The following is a 23,569-nucleotide window of genomic DNA, read 5'->3' as shown; positions in this document are numbered from 1 at the left end:
TATGTTTGATTCTTCAGTGTGCTGTTAGTATTATCTAACTACTTGATTAAATACAATCTCTAGTTGAATAGTGGTAACTATTAAGTGTACATGATGTGTTACACATGTTTGCTGTTACACCAAAAAAAAAGGAAATCAAGACCCTCTTAGTTTAATTACGTACTATCTAGCTAGCTAGAGCAACCGATCCAGCTCAAGTAGTAGAGCATATCTGGAAGGATGTCTAAATTTGCTGCTTAAAATGTGATAAATTAATAGAGGAGGACATGGATGCGTGCGTACCTACCTTGCAAGGAGTCCAAGATGCATGACCAATAGTGTTTCAGCAGGCTCTATAAATGCTTTGCTCTGAGTCTCTGACTGAATCACTGAAACGGTGAAACCACACCGAAGGAATAAAGGTCAAAGCTACAAGAGACATCTATATATCTGAGTCACACTCAAGTGTTCCAACTCACTAGAGACAACAATACTTGCTACCATCGGAATGTAGTGATCGTAGATCCCGTCCCTATAATCGAATCAAATCTCCAGCTGCTACTGCTGCCGCTGCTTGGTCGTAGTACTTCCCATGGTGTCGGTGTTGCATCTTGACAGCTCGCTAATCTCTACGGAACGCATTTCTCCATGTATCGGGCTTCAGAAGAGAAGACTAGGCCATCTGTACACAAATGATGCCGCAGAAAACTTGCACGAAGTACCAATGTAGCATCAAAGTTTACACTGTACAAACACGCACCGAAGGAACAGACAGTTGGCAGTGAAAGGAATATTTCCTCCCAGCTTTCTGGGTTGTAGACTTGTAGCACTAGTCATGCAGTTAACATTATCCAACTACTTGATTAAATGTACTCTAGCGTAGTACTACTAGTAACTGGTACCGTGATTATTATTACATCGAAAGAAAGAAAATCAAAGACGCTCTAGAGCAATCGATCCAGCTCAAGCGGTGGCCTATCTGAATTCTGAAAGGACGGTTGGATATTCTGCCGAAATCAGACAGTAATAGAGAAGCAAACCGACGAATGGTAGGCAGAGAATTCCTTGATGAGCCCATCGCCGCCAAGATTATTTGGATGTCTTGACGGTTGTGCAGTTTTCAGATTAGTCAGTGGTTTCAGAGGTGGACTGACGTTTTCCTGCGTACGGATTTTGGTATCTCTCATCTTCATCGGCAGAGGAGAGCAAAGCCCTTGGGTTTTCCGTTGGATGTGGCACCTTGGCTCGGCCAAGTCAGTCATACATATAGCTAAGCTACCAACAAGAACGTACATGTCTTCCTTCCACACTTCCTCCCGGTGTCTAGTCATGTCCTGCTGATGCTATCTGCTGACAGTCTTCTCGGCAGCCTGCCAAGCTTCGAAAAAATGGTAGATGATAGCCTATATGGCCCGACCCAGGGGCATGCGTGGCGCTCCTAAGAGCATCTTCAACCGTTGGCCCCCCCAGAACGCATAAAAATCGCCCCCTGAAAACGAGCCGGCGATACAATCAGCGATAAGGGCGTTTTCCCCCTAGTCACCGACCCCCGCGGCGATTTTTCATTTTTTAACCCCCAACCGCCGCGCACTTCCCCTCCCCGGTCCCGCCAGTCATTGCCCCTAGCGCGCCTCCTTCCTCGCCAACTCCGCCGGCAAGTTGAAAATGATACATACATAGTTCACCATAGTATACATCATGAAAATGATACATAGATAGTTCACCATAGCAAAGCCTGTTAAAAGAAAAAATCAACTACTCGTCGTTTTCCGGCTCCGACTCGGTAATGTCCTCCTCCGACGTCTGCAAGTAGGCGTCAGCATACCGCTCGTCCTCGGAGTCCCAGGACGAGGCTTCTCCTAGCTTCATGTTCAGTTGAGCGGCCTGCTTCTGCGCACACTTGCCCTCCCGATAAGCGGCTCGCTCATTCCTCCTCGCCTCCCTCTCCGTCCTCCGTTGCTTGTAAAACTTGTGCTTGTTGACGATGTCCTGCGGGAAGCGTTCGCGCCACTCCGCCATGGCTTCCACGTCCATCTCCGCGATCGCTAGGCGACGCTGCCGCCTCCGGTTGTCACGACGATCCTCGTCGGTGAAAAGCCGGGGGATATGCGCGAGATCCTGCGCGCGCTGGCTCGTCGACACGTCGGGGGAATTCATATGCCAACGAGGCCGCCGGAGGCGCCACGCCGCCGCGTCGTACGCACGGGCCGCCTCCTCTGCGGTGTCGATGGTGCCGAGATTGAGCCGTTTTTCGCCGAACGAGATTTCGGAGGAGAAGACGCCGGAGCAGCGCTCGCGGACTCCGTGGAAATCAGCAGCGCCCAGGCGGCGCATCGACATGGTGGCGCAGAGGCGAGAAAGAGAGGAGGCACGTAGGAGAGCCGATGAGGAGAGGAGAGGAGAGGGGAAGTGTGCGTCCACCGGCGGGGGGTAGGCTTTGGCATTGATTCCCCCTGCGGGAACCGAGGCGATGAGGACGACGAAGCGACGAGAAGCACCGTGTCGCTGACTCGGGGGCCCGCATTTAGTTCGCGCCAAAACCGTTTCACCCGGCGCCCCCGAGCGCCCCCAGCGCGCCGGGTTCGGATTGGGTCCACCGGCGCCAAATTCGGCCCGAGCCGGCGAAAAATGGGCTTCTGGGGACGTGGCTGGGCTGATTTTTGTGCGCCGGCGCGAAAATATCGCCTTGGAAGGGCGTGTTGGGGCGCGGCTGGAGATGCTCTAACCAATGCAACCGACGACAAATAGGATTCACCAATCAACATTGGGTTAGTCTCGAGACATAATGATTTCCTACTTCAAGAAATTGTCATGCACGTTTTTTGTTGGAGGAATTTGTATCTCATATTATGAGATTTGAAAATTTTCGTGGAGGATATAAAATGTCCTTGTAATATTAGAAAACATTGTGGGGCATTTGAAGACAATTTGTATTGTTGTTTTAGATGGTCTTGACAACATTTTCTTATATGCCTAGGTGGTCCTACAACTGCTACCGCAGAGCTATTAGGGCATGTACAATGCATAGCCTCGAGATGATGCCTCGTATGCCATGTAGGATCGGATATGACGTAAAGTAGGTTCGGATAGGGAAGCGGGATCCTCTTCAGGAGGCGGGTGCTTGAAGAGAAAAGGTGTGGTCCGATGACAAAAGCTGAAAAGGTTGGAGTGAAAAATAGAGATGCATGTGTACTAGATTCTTTATTTTTTATTTCTTAATGAGGCACATTAGTGATAGCTTGCATTGGGGAGAAAAAAATAAATGTAGATGCCTCAAATTACTTTTTATCATGGGGCATATGTATCCATATGCCACCATTATACATGCCCTTATTAGTTTATATGAAGGGAGAGCAGAGGTCCCCAAATTTTCATGTCTAGAGGGTGGACGGATAGGCTTCGGCTCACCCAAGGATTCTATGTCGGCCCACCCAGAGATTCTATGTCAGGTATCTTTACTCCTAATAATGAAGCAGTTGATAGTCTTCGCCGGTTAATTTTCGTCCCATCTATCATGATTTTTTTCGTCCCACCTTCGCTGGTTTTTTTTTTTAGATTTTTTTTCATCCCCCACCCCACCCACGCACGCAGCCAAAAAAACACCCGGCAAAAAAAACCCACTCTCCCATCGATCCCCTCGAGACACAGCGCTCCTCCCCCGAACGAGGTCCCGATCCGTTCCTCCCCCTCTCCTGTGGATACGCCGCCGCCGCCGATCTGCCGATCCGGGCAGCGCAGCCGCCGCCGCCGCCGAACTGCCTATCCGGGCAGACGCTGCCGTCATGGATCACGAGAACGCCGGCGCCGTCGGCGCCTCGGATACGTTGCCCGTCACCACCACGATGGCACCTCGCTGCCGCCGCTCGGCATGGATGGCCGCCCCAAGACATGGATAAGCTCTCGTGATCCCCACCCCATCCCTCTCATCCCCTGAATCCGTATCCTCCTTCCCATCTTGATCCCACCCACGATCTGATCCGGAAGCTGCCCACGATCCGATCCCCTGGTTTCTTATTCGATGAAGGTCAGTTCTTCCCATGAAGGTCACATGCCTTGATGTGTTAAATTAAAGTACATCAACAATGAATTGGCCTAGCCTCGCAAATGAATTGGTATGTCCAGTTCTTCCCATGAAGGTCACATGCCTAACTTCGTGCTAGACATTGCTAACTCAGCCACTTGATGTTAAACTCTGTACGTGTAACTAGACCTAGCTAACTCAATGATTCGATGTGTTAAATTAAAGTACCAATCAGGGATGTTCACCCCTTTGTACGTGTGTGCTCTTGCATTGCTTACTAGATCTTGTTTTATATGATGGTCCATTGTCAGCTATACAACTTTTGAATTCTGTCAAGTTCAGTTCAGATTTGATTTTTTTCACCTCTTTTTGCATGGACAATGTGTCTGGTGTTTAAATGATGGCTACTTGAAATTCATAGGCATTGTGAGGTCAGAAAGGATTCCATTTTGACTCTTTTATTCAGTTTGGTTCAAAGATGTTAGCTGCTACACTTACATGTGGAAAACTTACACTTGGCATTCTAAAATTAGGCAGCAACCTTTATTGCCGGTCATTTAAAAGTTCAGTGACAAGACAACTGCTGACACATAGTTCTACCTCTCTGACTGAAACAGGAACTTTCGCGCAAAGAAAACACACACAGGGCAGGAACATGACTACGCTCGCCCTTCCAGGTTTCTGATCGATCGAACTCTTCGGTGACCAGAAAATGAGAAAAGGGCTGGCCGTCGATGTACAGACCACAGGTGCTCGGACGCACGGCCGGCATCATGGTCGTCATAACTCATAACCCATGAGGGGGTGACGAAGCAAGAAAGGAAGGTTAGTTGACGCTTGCCGAGAATGGTGCTAATATCTCCGTTTTGATGATATAAGGGATTTACAGCATCCACATGACCATGGTCAACAATGGCCTGAAGCCAAATTTTGTTTTTGTTCAGACAAATGGTCGTGCGCTGAACTGGTAAATAATAAACCTATTTTATCTTTCATGGTGTTTCTTTGCTATCATGAGTTTGAACTAAAAGTTCGCATGGGTACTCTCTTTTTCCCCAGCCATGATTGTGAAGTGGCAAGATAGTTTCAAAATTCAGAATCTTCATTGCAAGTATACGAACTAATGTATTTTGCCCATATGTTGTTGAGTGATAATTTATATGTGTTTGCATCTCAATTGCAGACCAGCAGACCTTTCCGTCCTCATATTCCCCGGATTCGTTTTCTGCGATCGAGCGCCCGAGCGGTTGCATCTCAACGGCAGGTGCGCGCTCCATTTCAGTAGTTATACTTCAGTCCAGAAGTTTTTTTGGGCTCTCTATCTTTTTTGAGTGGTACTTCCAGTTCCCTTTACAACCGAGTTAGCTTTATACTATGAGCAGTGAGCAAGTCATGTATAAAGCAAAAACAAAATATTGGTTTGCTATCAAATGGTACATTTATTTGAACTCTAAGGGCAGGTTCAGGGTCTCATGAAGAGGGCATGTGTTTGTATTAGGTGAGATCTGAACTGATTCTGACCAATGTGAAATTAATTTTGTTGTTGATGGATCTGCAATTATTTTTATGTGCACAGAAGTTCCGTAGTTGAGAAGCCTGAGAACAATATATCACTTAGGTACAGATTCGAGCTAGGGTTTTTCATTTTCTCCTTCCAATCCATTTATCATGCGATAATTTGCCCATAAAAGACATACATGATGGTCGTCGTTGGACAGACCATATTTGTTTACTTCTACCCATAAATTTAAAGTCCTGAACATGTATATTACACATCTCTTGCAGGATATATTAATATTAAACTATGTGTGCGTTCCACTGCATTCATCTATTTAAGGCATGATATTTGTAAGCTTGGTTCAGGCTGCGCCGCATCTATCTATATAATGCACAATATTTCTATGCTTGGTTCAGGTTGTTTCTGACAACCATTGGTAATCTGTCCCTATGCCATTCCTCTTATATATACATAAGAACTGTGCACACAGATCAGAGTGTGTGTATGAGGGTCGTTTCCATTTGTGTTCTGTTTCCTTTATTGTTTTATCGATGTAAAACCCTTGACAAATTATCCATTCCTTTTTCGCAGATCAGAAGGTTTTGCAGTTGACAAGCTTACAGGTTTGAGCACCCCGAACAACGGGGTGGGCCCTTTGACCTGTGGGTTCTGCTGGTACCAAGAGAAGGAGGTTCCTTTTAACCTGCAGGAGCTCTGCCAATGGCAGCATGCTTTCCTTGACAATGACGTGGTACTGCACGTACGCAAGATGCAGCGAGTGAAATCGGCACAAGAGGGCATCTTGCAAGCAGCACCAAATCCTATATTCTGGGAACGAGTGAGTATCTCAAAGAAGAAATAATTTTTTTGATGTAGGAATATCTATAGGCTGATTATGCTTTGATGATCGTAGTAGCACTTAGGTAAAATATAAGTTCTTAGCCAGTTCAATAGTACTTTTGTTGAACAATGCTCAATTGACATTACGCTAAAACCTCGAGAATACCTGAGGGGACAAGGCAAGTGTTGTTTGTCATGACTTGTGTTATGATATTGTAAAATAGATTAGACGGAAAAGTACATAGCATTGCCATGGAATATTTAATACTTTTAGATCTGCCTGTTCATATGATGGCATCCACAAAATCCTTTCTACCATGTGGGTGTGTTTGTGTTAGAATTGTTTCACACAAATAGTCAAATTATTTTCTATGTGTATGTTTCTCCTTTTACCAACTTATGAGAAATTATATTAATGGGGCATGCTTTATTTGCAAGATATAGATGTCTTAACTTGATAAAAGGACTTTATATCGAATGTGTTTGTGTGACTGAAGATGAGGCATGCTTTATTTGAAAAATTATATTGAGTGTGTTTGTGCGACTGGAGATGGAGGATGGCTTGTGCTCTCGCTTGTGCGGTTACCATGGTGCTCCAGCCATTATGAAGAGGTGCTGTGTGCAACTACATTTATCTTGTACCAAATTACTATTCCTTTTGGTCATTTAAGAAAGCATATGAAAGTGAAACGACACACTGTCCCACATATATCTTAACTCTTCTAAAATCATGTTTCACTGCTTGGTTTGTGCTACAAATAATGTCGGTACATTGAACTTACTAAATCAGGTCAAATGTGGCTCGGTGATAGAATTAAGCATGGAGGAAGATACCAGCACCAGCCCCAGCAATAAAGACTACGGCAATGGCAACAGCAATGTGTCCCGGCGAGCGTGAGCAATGGCAGCATCATCTCTCACTCCGTGTACCTGACCAAGATGCTGCCCAGGTCACATGTCAAGGACTTCCTCTTGGACGATGCCGCCTCCTTGGCTGTTGTTGTCGTCTCCTCAAATAAGTCGTATCAGGTTAGTTCCATTGCACTGCAAATACTACCACTTCTATTGGGCAAGCAAATACAACTTGAAAGTATAAGTTGTATCAGGTTAGTTCCATTGTACGCCAGTGTCGTCTGGCACGCGAAGTCAATTTCTTGCATCGCCCATTGTTGTTCATCTGCTACTCTAACCAGTAACCATCCCTTGCTCCCAATAATTTTGAGCTCGCAAATATGACATTGGTTGCTTGATTAGCATTATTTCTTTCAAGGACAAAACTAATTGTCGATTCTTTTTGGATACAGCAGAAGGATTTTGGATGCAGACCAATGTGGTTTCTTCATAGTACTAGGGAGCCGACAATAAAAAACATGAGAATTCATCACCTATCTTTGCCACCGCAACCTGAACAAGATTTGCCAACATCTAGCTTAATCCTTCTGAATGGTTGGTAGCAGATCTGTCCTACAAGCAGAAATCCTCTACTTTGTGTTTGAATTTTCTAAATTACAGTAAAACATGTGCATACTTCAGTTTGCACAAAGAGCAAACATAGACAATCTGCTGTAGGGTCTGAGCTACTGAATATACATGTAGTAAAAAATACTTTTCCTTTGGTCCTCTTTCATGTTCAAGCTCCTAACGAAGCTGCCATACAGCGCATTTAGGCTCTGGTCAACAAGTCGGCGGACAAGTTGCAAATTCAATCATCAATGAAGGAACATAGAAAACTGAACCCACTGTTCATGATCTTTAAGGAAGAAAACACACAAGATTCGTTATTCAATCTTATCAATGACCATGTGTAATCTTAGGCTATTTCGTTATCAATAGCTAAAAGTTGTTCACAAGCCTTAGTGTGTTTTGATGTTTCTTCCATGTGGAGCTGCAGGTAGAGCTGAGGATTAAGGATTAAGTATAAACACAATGGAGCCCGTTGTATAACAACGCAGAGCCGAAGGAGATGCTATTTTATTGTTGCCTTATCTTTGTCGATGCAATCGAATATGGGTCTATTCTGGTGCCCTGTCTTCATCGTAGCGTGTGTATGTAACATGGGGGCGGCCGTGAGAATAGATCGTCTAGACTACTTTTTCTGGGCTACTAGAATATACGAAGAGACATCAAGGTCAGAAAACAATTAGGGAGGCACTAACATTATGCCTTGATTCAGATGTTGTCAAAAAAAATGCCTTGATTCAGATGGTTCCGTCGATTTTTTGCATTTATTATGGATAATTTGTATTAGTTTCTTTTTGGAGTAAAAAATGGGTTGAAATTGATATAATACAATTTTGGTTAAACTTCATTGTAGTTTTATCAACAGTTATGAGAGTTTGCTACCTCATGTTTTTTTATTTAAAATGAAGATGTTGGTATTATATGCATTGTCGACCTCATGTTTTTTTTATTTAAAATGAAGATGTCGGTATTATATGCATTGTCGACTTTGTTGGATTTACTAAAGAAAATTTATATGAAACATGTACATCTAATGTGGTTGATGTCTGCAAACTAGAATTAAGAACCCTTTGGTTACTGATCAATATCTACATCTTTGTTGTGCCGTGGCAACGCACGGGCATTCACCTAGGATAGCAAGAAATCTATTCTTTTATTCTGCTACAATTGAGTAACCAGCTTTAAAATTCGTAACTGTAATCAAATTACATATATGTTCCTATTAAAAAGAGAGAGCAATGCATGTCAGCATGTGTGTCTCGGCGTGGCGTGCCGCAGCGGATCACAATATCCTTCTAGGTACGTATGTGTTGTGTGCCTGTGTGTATAAGTTGCGCAAGCATCTCTATACCGCTCGTCGCTTATGTCTCCGTTTTCTTCTACCGTAATGTCGCCGGTAATTGGTTGCTCTATTTCTTTCCTCTCTCTAGCACACTTCTCTTTGGGTTCCATGCTTCAATCAAATCAAATCGACAACATTACGGGATTGCGTGCTGATTTTTTGTTTTTCTTTCACGGCAGTAATTAGAGGATTGTGATACAATCTTGCCCAATCTCAGAACTAAGACTCTCAGTCGACACTATATCCGTGAGATCTACCATTAAGATCCATGCAAAAAAAACAGTTTTCTCTCTCTCTCCTGTATGTTAGGTCACTTAACTAATACTTGGTTAAATTTCAGTGGACTGAGACCTAGACATACTCATTGTGCTAAGTTAGGATTGGCTCCCAAAAGTTGTTGGCTTTCTCCTCCCCGTCTATTTCTGGTGGCGCAGGGTGCGGCGGGTCCAACGGGGGTGCGGCGCTGTGTGCAGGGCGTGGCAGCGGGGTTGTAGGTTGTGACGCTGGTAGCATGGGCACTCGTCGGTGCCACAGTGGCTGTGCGGTGGAGGCGGGGCTTCTTCCTTCGGGCGAATCGTGCAGGGCAGTCCCGGTCCGATCTAGCACCGGCGGCCCGTCCGACGGCGAGGGCCGAGGCTAGCAGGGGCCGTGGGCGGCCGGCATTGTCGTGGATCCGCAGGCAGTGCTGATGGCGTGGCTGAGGTGGTGGGGGTGCGTGCGCGTCCTGGAGTCCGGTCGGGCCTTCCTCCCCGGCTTCTGGACGACGGCGTGCGGCGCTGGTGGGCTTCTCTTGGACCCATCCTTAGCGGTGGATCTAGCCTCCTCTTCGAAGACATGCGGTTGTTGTGGCCTCTCAACAGTCTGCACCAGTAGCCGTGGTGGGGAGAAGTAGGGGTGCTTCGACAGGGCCGGTGTCGGGGATATACCCCGCGGCGTAAACCGGCCGGACTTGGCGGTTTATTTGAGATCCCGCTGAGACTTGGCGATTCACTGGTGACCCGCCCTGACCTGGCGGTTTACAAGCAACCCGCCTGGACATTGTAACTCACTGGTGACCCGACGGACGGGTTAGAGGAGCAACAAGACCCGGTGGCCCAACTGGCGGTTCATGAAGGCCGGTTCATACTATGGTGGGCCGGTTTAAGAGGAAAGGCATGACGAATATTTACCTACAAGGAATTAAGACCAAGACTTGTATCCGGTTTGTATTAGAGATAGACTAGTCCTAATCCTAATAGGACTCCACATGTAACCCGCTCCTTCAACATATATAAGGAGAGGCAGGGCTCCCCAAAGGGGGAAGCGACAAGTAAGAAGAAACAATCTTAGGGCTAGACACAAAGAGGAGAGCCGGTTTACAGCGACTCCCTCGTGATGATAATGAGATCTAGCCTCAAACAGCATGTAGGGTTGTTACCGGATGATATTTCCCGAGGCCCGAAGCTGTCTAAATCCCTGTCTTGTGTTGCGTCTGTCGATTCCGCTCAACCCCTCTCAAGCTACCACATAGATGCGCTGGCCTCACGACTAAGTCCTCACCCTAGGACATCTGCCATGATAATTCCATGACAGTTAGCGCCCACCGTGAGGTCTGCGCACGGTGGTGATGAGTTCTTGAAGGGATCACTCCCAGGGTCGAGAAGTTCGCAATTTTTCGGCTGAACAAGAGCCGGACTGGAAGGATCGATGTCGACGCCTGGTTGATCAGTCAAGAGTGAAGAAAAGTTTCAGCAGCAGTATCAATGAGAGGATCGAGACCAGAGGATTAAAATTGCCGGTCCTTGCGCCGCCGCCGGTCGCTTACAAACGACTGGATTTTTCGCTGCAGTGATCGTCCTGTAACAGAACGCCGAGACTGACGGGAATTCAGTGCACGCGTAAGTCGTCTGAAGCTGCGATCTAATCCGCCGAGTTCTACGGCTTCTCCACGCTGTCAGGTTTCAAGTCCCGAGAAGATTCGTGTCCACGAGTTACTCATCGATCCACTAGCTGCTGCCTTCGCGTGCGAACGCACGCCAGGAGCTAATCCACGTCATCACAAGAACCGAAGCTGATCATGTTCAAGCGTATCAACTCAAGGTCTCAAGTGATCCTGGTTTGAAAAAAAGAAGAAGAAGAAGAGACAGTCGACGAAACAGTCAACGAGACGGAATCAGATTTGGCCACGACTCGGAAGCGGGATGGACATTGGACACGGGCTCCGCCGCGGCAGCCTCACCTCACGGGTGTCTCTCCACGGCCACGCCAGCCCGCCAGGCCTCAGCCTCGACACCGAGCCGTCCTCTCTGCCATGGTGTGAGCTGCCTCGCCGGTCTGCCTCTGCCGTGGACCATTTTCCTCTGCAACCGAGCAGCCGTTTTGCCTCCGTCAAGAGCTTCGAGTCGCCCGTCTCGCGCTGAACCGCCCCGCGCTGAGTCGCAGGACTTCGTCGCCTCGAATCGCCCGCCGCTATGGCCTTGAGCCACCCTCGCTCGCCTCGGCAACAAGCCGCCTCTGCCGCAGCTGGGCTCTGCCGGCGCGCCCTGTACCGCAGCTCGTCTGCGCCCTCGCCCCTGAGTCGCCTCCGCTGTGGCTGTGCCTCGCCTCCACCTCTCCCTCCACTGGCCGTGCGGTGATTCGCCGCGACCCCGGTTGAGCCGCCGGCCGCCCCCGTGGCCTTCGCCGCTTCGAGCGCCGTCTCCGCGACCTGTTCAAGCCGCCCCTGCGCCTAAATCACCTCCAACGCTGAGCTGCCCGCCTCGGCTGCTAGCCACTGCCGACGGCCGGCCGCCCCCGAGTTGGCTCCGTCCTGAGTCGCAAGCCACTACATCCGAGCAGGCGCTGCTGCTCTGGGTGCTCCACATGCCCCGTGAGCTTGCCTCCTTCCGTGTAGCTATGTCTCCGCTGCCTCTTGTTTTACCAAGGCACCAAGAGTTCCCGTCAGGGGAAGATACATCCCGTTTTATTGTCACTGCTTCAGAAGCTGGCTAGCTTTGCAAGTACGTGGAGCTCCTGGAGGATTTAATTTAAGGTTCAAAACTAAAAGACGCTTCTAGCCAACAAAACACCCAATCTGAACCGCCAAGACGCCTCGTCTGTTTTTTCTCGTCGGCTGCTACTGCGAGTTGCCTATTATCGGGACGCCTCTGAGCCGCTTACTGCTCGTCTTCACCATGAATCACCTGCTGATGGTTTTCCAATTGAGGAGAGGAACCTGCCACGAGCAGGCAAATCTAATGAAGGAGGCAATGGACCGGCCGACCGGTGATACTTATCAATAATTGCTTCTCGGCCGGTTCACTATACTCGCCAACTCATCTTTCTGGTTGCCTTGTTATGACGACTGGCTCGACATCACATAAAAATACCAGGTGATATCTATCTAAGTCAGCTTCTTTGATTAACACCTATTGTTTTTATCAAAAAACAATTACTTTGGTCTATGATATTTTTTCGCAGGACCATTATTCCTTACGAAAAGGTGTTGCAAAACGGGCGTGACCAAATATTATTTTGCACTGGCGCTCATCCTGCGCAGGTTGCCACCCCACTACATCAACACACGTGATTGATTTATTGTCTGCTGTCGCGGCCGATTCTCCTGCCCGCGCCGGTTTACAACGCCGCGGTCGATTCATCTATCTGTGCCGTCTCCGATGCTGCGCTCATCTTTTTCGTCCGTCTCTCGCGGCCTGGTCTACATCAACATACCGGGTCGCACCTGTCTGCATGAGCTGTTTATTGAGCATGAGCAAGTCACAGCTTAGGTAGCCCGGTTTTTCTTTCAACAAAATGGAGGCAAATTATCATATACTATCAACCGTCGTCTGCACTGGATGGCACAATGGGCAGGCGCACAAGTCGCTGCCACTACAGTTTGGTTAACTTCAAATCGCCAGTTGGAAGGAACCATTGACCGAGTTGCTGACATGGCTCATACGGGATCATTTATAACCCGCCGCAGTCACCACAACCTTCTGTGGATTCACATCGTGCTATCAACATCAATGATATACAAGTTATGCCGATTTATATCACGATCAAATATGGAGAGTCTCAAGCCAACTCCTCGAGTCACCTTTGAGACTCGGGGGCTACGATAAACATGACTCAGCAAATCTTGCCAGTTTTAGCAAATTTAAGAACCCCAGGACGATGGAGGGAAGGATAACCCGGTCCCGGAGGCTACTGTTATATTCATGAAAATTTAAAGGCCGTCAAAAAAATTTCGGCTTAGAAAGTATATGACAGTTACAAAATCCCGGCTCAATGAAGAAGTTCCAAGAAAGGATTCCGGTTTAAGAATCCGGTTCAAAGGAAGTCAGTCTCACTGAAGCTCTCCAAATATCCGGTTTACAATCCGGTTCAAGGGAAATTTATCTGTCACGAAGCTTTGAAGCTCTCAAATCCGATTCAAAATCCGGTTCAGGGGGAAGTCTGTTCTCCCACAAAACTCTGAAGCTCTCAAATCCGGTTTAAGAATTTCCGGTTCAAATCTCTCGCAAAGTTCGAGTTTAAAGGCCGTCAGAAAATTTTCGGCTAAAAAAGGACTCCTGTTTAATATCTGGTTTAAGGGAAAGTTATCTCCCATAAAGCTTTGAAAGCTCTCAATATCCGGTTCAAAATCCCGGTTCAAGAAGAATTTATCTCTTGCAAAAAGTTAAAGGTTGCCCAAGTGGACCTGCTGCCCTGACGCGCGGTTCAAACATGGGTATCCCGCCTTATTGGCTTATCATATTATTGGTTACATGGGGGCTTCAGCTCACCAAGCGGAGTTCTGTCCATTAATCCGGCTATCACGCCACAACAAAGCTTGGGAGCTTCACACCCAAGGGGCCAAAGAGAGTTTTGTTACTACGCACAACTCAAACATAGGCACCCATTGAGCACAGCTCACAAAGTTACTTGGGGGCTCTTTGTGCAAAGCAACAAAGAGTTTGAAAGGACCCTTGTAATTGGGTATCGACCCATGGCTTGGAAGCCTGGTGTATTCACCTAAAACCCCGGGTTTACCTGCCTTCATCAAGTAAGCCACTCCTATCCAGGTAATCCTGGCATGACCCGCCGAACGTTTGACAGTTACTCTCACTGAGACCCTGAACTTGTCAAAGTTAAAACGACGATTGGTTAGTTGGAGGCCCATCTTAAAAGGCTTTGTCAAATGGTTTAACTCAGCGGCCTGGCAGCCCATGAAAAGCCTCGAATTTGGGCCTGGCAACCCTTGAAAAGCCTCGACTACACTGTTTTATTTGCCATTGTCAACATTTTTCTCTTTTGATAAATTTTATGTTGAACCGGTGTCTATTGACCCGGCATGACTATTAGTCATCAAATTAACCCGGTGTTCATTAACCCGACTCGATTTTCAACTACAAGTTGTCAGTACATAATCACTTATAAACCGGTGTTTATTGACCCGGCCTGGCTTTGGACTATAAGTCGCAAGTATATATTTGGATTGCGCCATTGGAATTATGCGCTTATAAATCATTGGGTATATTATTCAAATAGCCAACATGGTTGGATTTTTATTATGGTTATCAATAACCAGTATTATGATTAAGGTTTTCAAAGTCGCTTTAGCGCAATGGCTATCATATTGTCAATAGGATATGATTTATTCTACAATTGAAGGAATAGTCCCGAGTTGCTGTAGGCTTACAACCCGACACTTGGGAGCTACATTATTTAAGTTGAGATTACATCAAATATGCAAGTCTCATGTCGCTGCAAGCATGCACCATGACACTTGAGGGCTAATGCAAAGTCATTTTTTGCTCATATTATTGAGGACCCGACTCATCATATTATAATGAACCGGACCTTGGGGGCTACCAATTGCTCCTGTCCACAAATTCAAGGTACACAAAATTTCATCTATTATTGAAGGATCCACTGCTCAGTTGGTAAAGCACAAAGCTCTCAACCTTGTGGACGTGGGTTCAAGCCCCATGATGGGAGTTACATCATATAATGTTATTCTCAATGAAGCATATATAAAGTCCCAGCTCAATATTATTTTACTGACCCGTCCCTTGGGGGCTACAACATTGTTGCTCAAGTTTACATGATCATATTTACAAAGTCCCTACTCATTATTGCATAACGAATCGGCCCTTGGGGGCTACTCTGGTTGAAGTTTTTATGAGCATAAGCCAATTTCAAGTACCAGGTTGCTGCAAGCATGACAACCCGGCACATGGGGGCTACATATATGGAGTATTCAGTTTTTACTAGTGACTCAGATGAACAATATGGATCTTTTCAAAGTGGCAGCAATTATATGGAAACAAGTCTCAAATCATCACTTTGTTCTATTTAAGACTTGGGGGCTACAGGTAATATGGATATAAGGGAGAAATATCTTCCAATTTTCAATTTTGAGCTAACCAGATTGACCCGGTGTCTGCAACAATTATGACCCGGCGTCACCAACAATTATTAACCCGGTGTCACCAATCATTATGATCCGGTGCCATCAATATTCGTAAACCGGCAAGTTTTACATTCTTAAACCGGCTGAAGAACAGATGCGTATTTCAAAGACCAATATTTTCGTTAAGCATTGGGAGCTGAGTCAAAGGAGTTATTTCTTACAATATTTGTCTACAAGAGACCAATGCCAGCAAATTGACTCTGAAGCTGGCCTATTGACCCAGATTTCTCAAAAGAAGTATCTGAATTTTTCTAGGAGGAATGACAAGGACTCAAGGATGATCAGGTGTCGGTTTACAAGAATTCTTAACCCGGAGCACAACCTGTCAAATTTGTTCTTGTGTTTATTTTTCAGCATAAGTTTACCATGAATAAATCCAAACTAAACTTGGGGGCTAATGTCGGGGACATACCCCGCGGCGTAAACCGGCCGGACTTGGCGGTTTATTTGAGATCCCGCTGAGACTTGGCGATTCACTGGTACCCGCCCCGACCTGGCGGTTTACAAGCAACCCGCCTGGACATTGTAACTCACTGGTGACCCGGTGGACGGGTCAGAGGAGCAACAAGACCCGGTGGCCCAACTGGCGGTTCATGAAGGCCGATTCATACTATGGTGGGCCGGTTTAAGAGGAAAGGCATGACGAATATTTACCTTACAAGGAATTAAGACCAGGACTTGTATCCGGTTTGTATTAGAGATAGACTAGTCCTAATCCTAATAGGACTCCACATGTAACCCGCTCCTTCAACATATATAAGGAGGGGCAGGGCTCCCCAAAGGGGGAAGTGACAAGTAAGAAGAAACAATCTTAGGGGTAGACACAAAGAGGAGAGCCGGTTTACAGCGACTCCCTCGTGATGATAATGAGATCTAGCCTCCAACAACATGTAGGGTTGTTACCGGATGATATTTCCCGGGGCCCGAAGCTGTCTAAATCCCTGTCTTGTGTTGCATCTCTCGATTCCGCTCAACCCCTCTCAAGCTACCACATAGATGCGCTGGCCTCACGACTAAGTCCTCACCCTAGGACATCTGCCGTGACAATTCCACGACAGCCGGGGAGGGGGGGGGGAGGTCGTAGGAGGGACGGGGGCTCCGCCGTTGTTGAGTCCCATGTCGTCGGCATAGGGGGTGCCAGTTGTGGCCATGTGTCACTCCTCCCCCTTCCTCTTTTCCCAGCCTGGTGCTTTCTGGCAATGCTTCAGGTGGGACGGGCATTGTCGGTTCCGGCAGTGGTTGGAGTTGGCGGAGCTATTTGAGGCCACCCCCATTGATGTACTCAGGGTGGTCTGGGTGCAGAGCCACGGCCCTGTCGATGGGAGGCACGTTGATTGGGCGCATTTGCGCGGCTTGGGTGCGGCCGAGCAAACATGGCCTCTTGGGCGAGTGGTTGGCGGAGCGGGGGTGCGACGAAGGGGCTCAGAGCACCAAGGTACATATCACTTGCCCAATCTTTGTACTAGCCATCGGCGGCAGCGTTCGTAGACGTTGTTTCCTTCTTGCAGGCTCCGCCGCGGTACTCTCATTCCCTTCATGTTGCTCTGGGTGAAAACTTGATCCATGGGATCAGACGGTGGCGGCTATCCTGGTCCTGTCCTTCTTGGAGGCGCCGATTTGGAGTCACCGCTCCGGCATTGGCCATCTCACCTCTCCTTAGTGGATCACCCATGTGGTGTTCCATCGGCTAGAAGCGGTTCTTCTGTGCTCATTCGTAGTATGCTTGGTAGTCGTTGGGATGGTTTGTCGGCACCTTTGTATCTTGCTTTGGGTGTGTGTATCGGTCTTCTCAGATGTATGAGGTGATGGTTGCTTTATAATATAAAGCGAGGGAGGGCTTTTTTGTCATTAGGGGATTTTGTCGTGGAGAGATAGAGAGGGCTAGAAAAAAAGAGAGAGCAAGGGTGGGGAAGAGATGGAGGGTGGTAGACAAAGTGAGGAACGAGAGACAAATATACAATGTATTCATAGGTGCAATTGGATTAGAACAAACTAAAAAGCCCGTGGCAACGCATGGGCATTCTACTATATGTATTTAATTTACAAGATGAACTGCACACCTGAACGCAGCACTCGTGCAAAGATGTAACATCTTGGTTGGCTGCTCGCGCCGGAGCATGTGGTTGGTGCATGCGACAGTGGCAGAGCAGCGTCGACGAGCGTGGCGCAAGCAGTGGCCAGAGCTGCATGGGCTGCTGCAAGCATGCCATCCAGCGCAGCACTTCAAGTATGACAATGTCCACTCTACACCAAGGTACGTGGGTACTTGTGCAAATATCTAGCATCTTCATCGACTAGGACCAAGTTATGTGTTTTCTTCTGCCTATGTCATGCGGTGATAATTTGTTCTGCCTATTGTTTGCAGATATTAGTCAGTTGGGAGATGAGGTGGTTTGCCAGATAAGAAACAGAATAAGGACAATAAGGAGCGTTAATTGGACCATGTCATGGTGAACTTGGAGCACAGAATTTTACAGGAGATGGGCGTCGTAAAACTGGGTGCTTAAGATCTAGGGAAGTATAACATTTTTTTTGAAAGCTAAGTAAAACAAGTTTACTTTGTGGGTCTAATTTAATTTTTCTATGTTCATAATTTCTCGCGTGAATAGATAGACCAAGCCGAGTAGGGCATCAACTACCTACTCATGCTTTAGTTCATTTTCTTAGTATTTGTGTTCTTAATCTTGGTTTTCACTGGTTTGTGCTCTATCCTCTCAAGCTAGATTTGAATTTGTTGTCATAGAAACAAAAAATTTATCGCCTTTAATAGTATATAGAGATAATCCAGTTATGTATGCAAAATTATGCAAGATCCTCAGTGAGGATAATTTTTTCTGAATCCCTCATCTTCCTCTGCATCCTTCTGCCTTAGCCTGATCAATTTTGATGCCGATTTCTTTTACGGGTAAGGCAAGAGCTCCACCTGCTGCTACTACGATCGGCCGCTGCCCTACCCTGGCCGAGGCTGCACATCATCGCCTACTCCACCATGCTACACCTTGGGACTGCTGGCTGCCGAAGTCGACACCATCCGTCGCCCCTCAACACTTTTTAAAAATCATGGAAAATCTCTTGGTCTCGTTACCGTGTTGTAATTTGTTTCTATGCTTTACGTTTTATTGCGTCATGCCTCCAAGACTTTGTTTTCTAACTACAGTTGCACTAGCATGAGGCTCTTCTATAATATGCAAGACTACTTCCAAACAACATACAAATTGGTCTAGATGTCCCCACACTTTCTATTTCCGATGCATAGAACCCAAACATATGCTTTTCGGATGTCTCGGATATGGAATTAGTCACTACTGCAAGCTTTGTCAACACTTCATAAGTTATATCGAGCAAGTTGATCTTTAGCAGAATAACATGTGAAATTCAACTTTTGGATTTGTTGAATTAATATAAATGTAGCATTCTTCCTTCTTGACCAATAGGTGCTCGAGTTCTTTGTCTAATGTGGGTACTGAATATATGCGAGTCCTGTTGTAGCATATGAAAGGAGCCTTGATTGTTGAGGATTTCATAACTTTATTAGATCTTTTATCATGATATATTAAATAACTTGCTCGTATGATCTGGAAGCAGATTGTTGCTTTCGCTGGTGAGCCAATCAAGCAATGGAATAACTATAAATGTTCGTTAATTGCACTACAGGTGATCTGCTATCAGATTGTTCATACAACGTGCCACAGCCACTTCTGCAGATAATATGCTAGCATGTCTTCTGATTAGTTTAGCACATGGATTGTCAAAGCTTTTTCTGCTATGTTGCTTGATAGTTCCAGCCCATTGGATTTTCACATGCTCGCCTGTGAGATGTGATATATTTGTGCATTTTGTGGTTCCTGCTATTTTGCAGACCTCTTCTTTTGTTTATAGGCTCCATGGAATAACATGTGAAATTACAATGAAGATCAGTATGTGTTTTGATGATATTTCTTCTCACTTGTTTTTAAGCTGAATCTCGACAAAAGCATCCATACATCTATTACTCTCTCCGCTAATTCTCATCTGTTACTCTCTGCTCCAGGTTCTCTTATACAACCCTCAGCTAGAACATTATGGTTATCTCCTTTATGTTTTGAAAGGCATGTAACCTTTTTTTGCTTACGATATATTCATGTATAGACAACGACATTAGAAGTGGGCTGCTACAACATTAGTGGTGCTTGCTGCAATTGTTGGTAATGCACAATATTCAACTATATTTTACAACGTGGCAATGGCTCTTGGCAATGGCTCAGGAGACATCATATCTGCTTTTTTAGCCTTTTTTTTGGGGGGGGGGGGGGGGGGGGGGTGGTCATGGGCGGCACACGCTTTGTCCCCTCTGGCTGCGGGGTTGCGGTGGCGTATCGACATGAACACGTGCGGAGGGGATCGAGGCGGGCGATTGGTGAGGGACTCCTCCAATGTTTTGTGGGAAAGTACGGTGTGAAGGAGGGAGGGAGCCAGGGTGAATGTGAGGTGGACATTATCCAGTTCTAAAGGAGAGGCTTCTAGCGAGAAATGTTCCGCTACGACGGGAAATCGAGCAGGAAGGGGAGGGTCCGACAGGAAAAATGAAGGTTACGTCGGGGGGGGGGGGGATTTTTATGTTCGGCCCACATGTTGAAGATGACAATGTAGATAGTCTTTGGACAACTATATTTGTCCTCCACATATGGTCTAGATTTAGGGGAGCATGGACTATCTAGACAGTTGAATTTTGGGAGCCTGCTAGGCGCCCTTTTGATATCCAAACATGCCCGGACGTATGATGAAGAGATGAGTTTTGACCTTCAAGATGATCTTAATAAAATTTTAATTTATTTATAGGCATTGTAGCGCGTAGCAACGCACGGGCGTTCTACTAGTGTACTATAGAAGACCAGCTTTTGACCTCTAGTCGCCATGGGTTTTCCTATTCGCCCCTCTTAGCGCTACTTTGGCAAACTACCCGTACCCATCGAACATCTTTGGCTTGGCACATATAATGTTTTATCACAGGATATTCAGACGCTGACCAAAACATATAAGTGTTGAACGATGTTTTCACTAGCGTTCGCTCAAGTTTCATTTTCTGAGCAGGGTTCATTGTTTTTTACGTGATTTTTTGAAATTTTGGTGAAATCAAAATATATCCCACGATATAAAAAAATGTTCATGAATTTGAAGAAAAAGAAGGGTTTGAAAAATGTTCACAATTTATTAAAATTTTCATTAATTTGGGAAATATTAATTAATTTAGAAAGTGTTAACAGATTTAAAAATATGTTCATAAATTTGAAAAGCAATTGTGAATATGTCAAACATTCAGGAATTTTAAATATTTGTATATTTGAAAAAGGGTGTTCATGAATTTTAAAAAGCTTCACAAAATTTGTACAATGAAAAAGATAAAAGAACAAAAAAAGCAAATACGAAAATACAAGAAGAGAAAATCAGGTAACCATAAAGAAACCGTCTGAAAGGTTCTACAAGCTCCCAAAAACTGGTAGACGATAGCCATATGGCCAGGCCCATCTAAAGAAACTAAATCTGTAGGGGGTAACGCGGTGTGTTCCTAACCGACGCAGCAGGCGTGAAATAGGATTTACCCTTCAACACTGTTCCTAACCGACGCAATAGTTTTGCTGCTTAAAAAAACTAGTAAGCGTGCACGTGCAACGCACGTCTCTACCATGGCATGTTTGGGCGACGACCCTAGAAGCGGTACCAGTTGAGTGCAAGGTGTTTTGGAGTAGTGGACGTCAGGGCAGCGGCCCCGAGAGCTTTGCAACTTCGACCTCGTGTCGTGTGGGTTGCAACTACTACATGCATATGGAATGCTTGTCTCTTCATCGTCGCAGGTTCTCCGGACTTCTTTCCGGTAGGTGATGGCAGAGCGGCTTGTTCGGCGGAGCGAGTCCCCTAGCTAGTGTGTGTTTGTGTGGTCGGCGTTGTGGCATTCACCACGTTTTTTGGCAGAGGGATTTGTATCTCGTTTTCCTAGCTTTGACCAATTTCGTGGAGGAGAAAAACTATTGTTTTAGATGGGAATATTAATAATATTTTGACGAGAAAGCTAAAATCCAATCGGCAGGAATTCTGCGACGGATCCGTACGACTCGGATTGCGTCCATTTCGGATCGGATGGCGCTTATTAATCTCACGATAGTTGTTAGTTTCCTTCCGTTTTCTCCACGATCCCGCAATTAATGGTGATTGGATTATGCTTTAACTGCGATCATAATTCTAGGCAACTTATTATCCTGTAATTAATGTGTTCCCGCAATTATCTTGGCATGATTATCCCGTAATAAATGGGTTGCCTCAATTTTGTCGGCTTGATTTAATTGTGCCTCCTAATTTGAACGGCTTGATTGTAATTGTGTCTCCTAATTTGAAATGTAATTAGTGGGTCACCTCCTAATTTGCATGATTTTATCAATCCTCTTCTCATCCTTCTTTCCCAGGTAAAGAATAGTGTACAAAGTAGGATTCAAACTCTCACTCTCAGAGAGCTGAGACCTCTAAACTGACCACGCTAACCAACTAGCCAAGCAATACTTGTGTATGTTGCATTTCTTTTTTATAATATATGTATAGTTTGCTTTGAATCTTTCTTGTATGTTATAATTTGAGACACCCTCTTTAGTTATCATGTCAGTTTGAGATACCCTCTGTAGTTATCATGTCTTCATGATATAGTTGTCATGTTTTCTCTTGTTAAAATTATTATGCGAAAAAGGCATTCAAATACACCCCAGAAAAATCTGTGTAAATAGCATGATAAGATACGTACTATGGACCTGATAACTTAGCTATAAACACGTGATAACTTTGACCCATAAGGATAAAAGTTGTTGAAAACTTATCGCCGATAACTCCTATGTCAATAGCATGGTAATATTTCACACCACATACCTGATAACTCACGCACAAACCCCCGTGATAATGTTTTTTACCCATGGGAAAAAGTTTTTTGAAAACATACCTCGTAACTTATATGTCAATGGCATGATACCGAACGGTCGGAAGGTAGAATTGTCCATAACTTTTTGTGTAAATAACATGATAATATAGGCTCCCGGACCTGATAGCTTAGATATAAACACCACTATAACTTTGACCCATGGAAAAAAGTTGTTGAAAACATACCACCGATAACTTTTGTGTAAAAGCATGATAAGATATGCTCATGGACATGATAACTTGGGTACAAACACCACGATAACTTTTGACCCGTGGGAAAGTGTTATTGAAAACATACTCTGTAAATAACATGGTAATACAGGCTCCCGGGCCTGATAACTTATGTACAAACACCATGATAAATTTGACCCATGAAAAAGGTTGCTGAAAATATACTTCGGTAAGATCTGTGTAAATTACTTGGTAATATACGCACAACAGAGCTGATGCCTTACTTAGCTCAGGCATGATAACTTTTGATCTAGAAGAAAAAGTCGTCGGAACATGCTAACATGGGATCTTGTTTCGAAGGTCTCGTCGAGACGGTTCTTTTATGTGAAAACCTTTTTTCAATCGGACCGACGGTTTGGACTATAAAACATTTTGAATTTTTTTAGAATCTTTGCTGATGTCATCTTTTCCGTTTTATATGCATGCATGCATGCAAACTTGAAAAGGAATTAGAAATTGGCTCGCACACCACCTCTATTACTTTTGGAAATCGTGCGGATGTGTTGCAATCCTCTGAAAGTGTGGAAGTTAGTCAAGTCCATATTTTTATACTTCCTCCGTTCCGAATTACTTGTCGCGGAAACGGATGTATCTAAAACTAAAAAATGTCTAGATACATCCATTTCTACGACAAGTAATTCCAAACGGAGGGAGTAGTTGTTTCAGATGGTCCACATATTCTTACCTGCCTAGGTGGTCTGACTGCTGCTACCGCAGAGCTATTCCGGTGATAAACAGGCCCGGAGAATATGAGAAAGTAGCTGTGAATAAGAAAGAAGGTACCCACGAGATAAGAAGAAAAAAAGCCTACAGTAATAACAGCAATTTAACCAGAAGACAGCATTC

At 45.5% G+C, this 23,569-nt stretch overlaps 1 protein-coding gene and 1 long non-coding RNA gene across 3 annotated transcripts; one reads left to right on the top strand and one right to left on the bottom strand.

The window, feature by feature from the left end:
- Positions 1 to 1,734: 1,734 nt before the first annotated feature.
- LOC147982361 (uncharacterized) lies at positions 1,735 to 2,319 on the bottom strand. The gene has a single exon (XM_087516285.1). The coding sequence runs from the start codon at positions 2,317 to 2,319 to the stop codon at positions 1,735 to 1,737; it is 585 nt and encodes a 194-aa protein (XP_087372411.1).
- Positions 2,320 to 4,593: 2,274 nt separating this feature from the next.
- LOC125549517 (uncharacterized) lies at positions 4,594 to 8,604 on the top strand. Of its 2 annotated transcripts, none has more exons than XR_015600043.1 (5): positions 4,594 to 4,825; positions 5,184 to 5,264; positions 6,090 to 6,950; positions 7,129 to 7,367; positions 8,230 to 8,604. It is a non-coding gene; the product is annotated as an uncharacterized LOC125549517 (long non-coding RNA). The 2 variants fall into 2 exon arrangements; XR_015600044.1 differs by having other exon boundaries at positions 4,596 to 4,825; positions 6,090 to 6,336.
- The last annotated feature ends 14,965 nt before the right edge of the window (positions 8,605 to 23,569 follow it).

Source organism: Triticum urartu, chromosome 3A (genome assembly GCF_056163025.1).
Source record: "Triticum urartu cultivar PI428250 chromosome 3A, HENAU_Tu73, whole genome shotgun sequence".
Lineage (NCBI taxonomy): Eukaryota > Viridiplantae > Streptophyta > Magnoliopsida > Poales > Poaceae > Triticum > Triticum urartu.
Note: the sequence above shows the minus strand (reverse complement) of the source record. Positions and strands in the feature narration are given on the sequence as shown.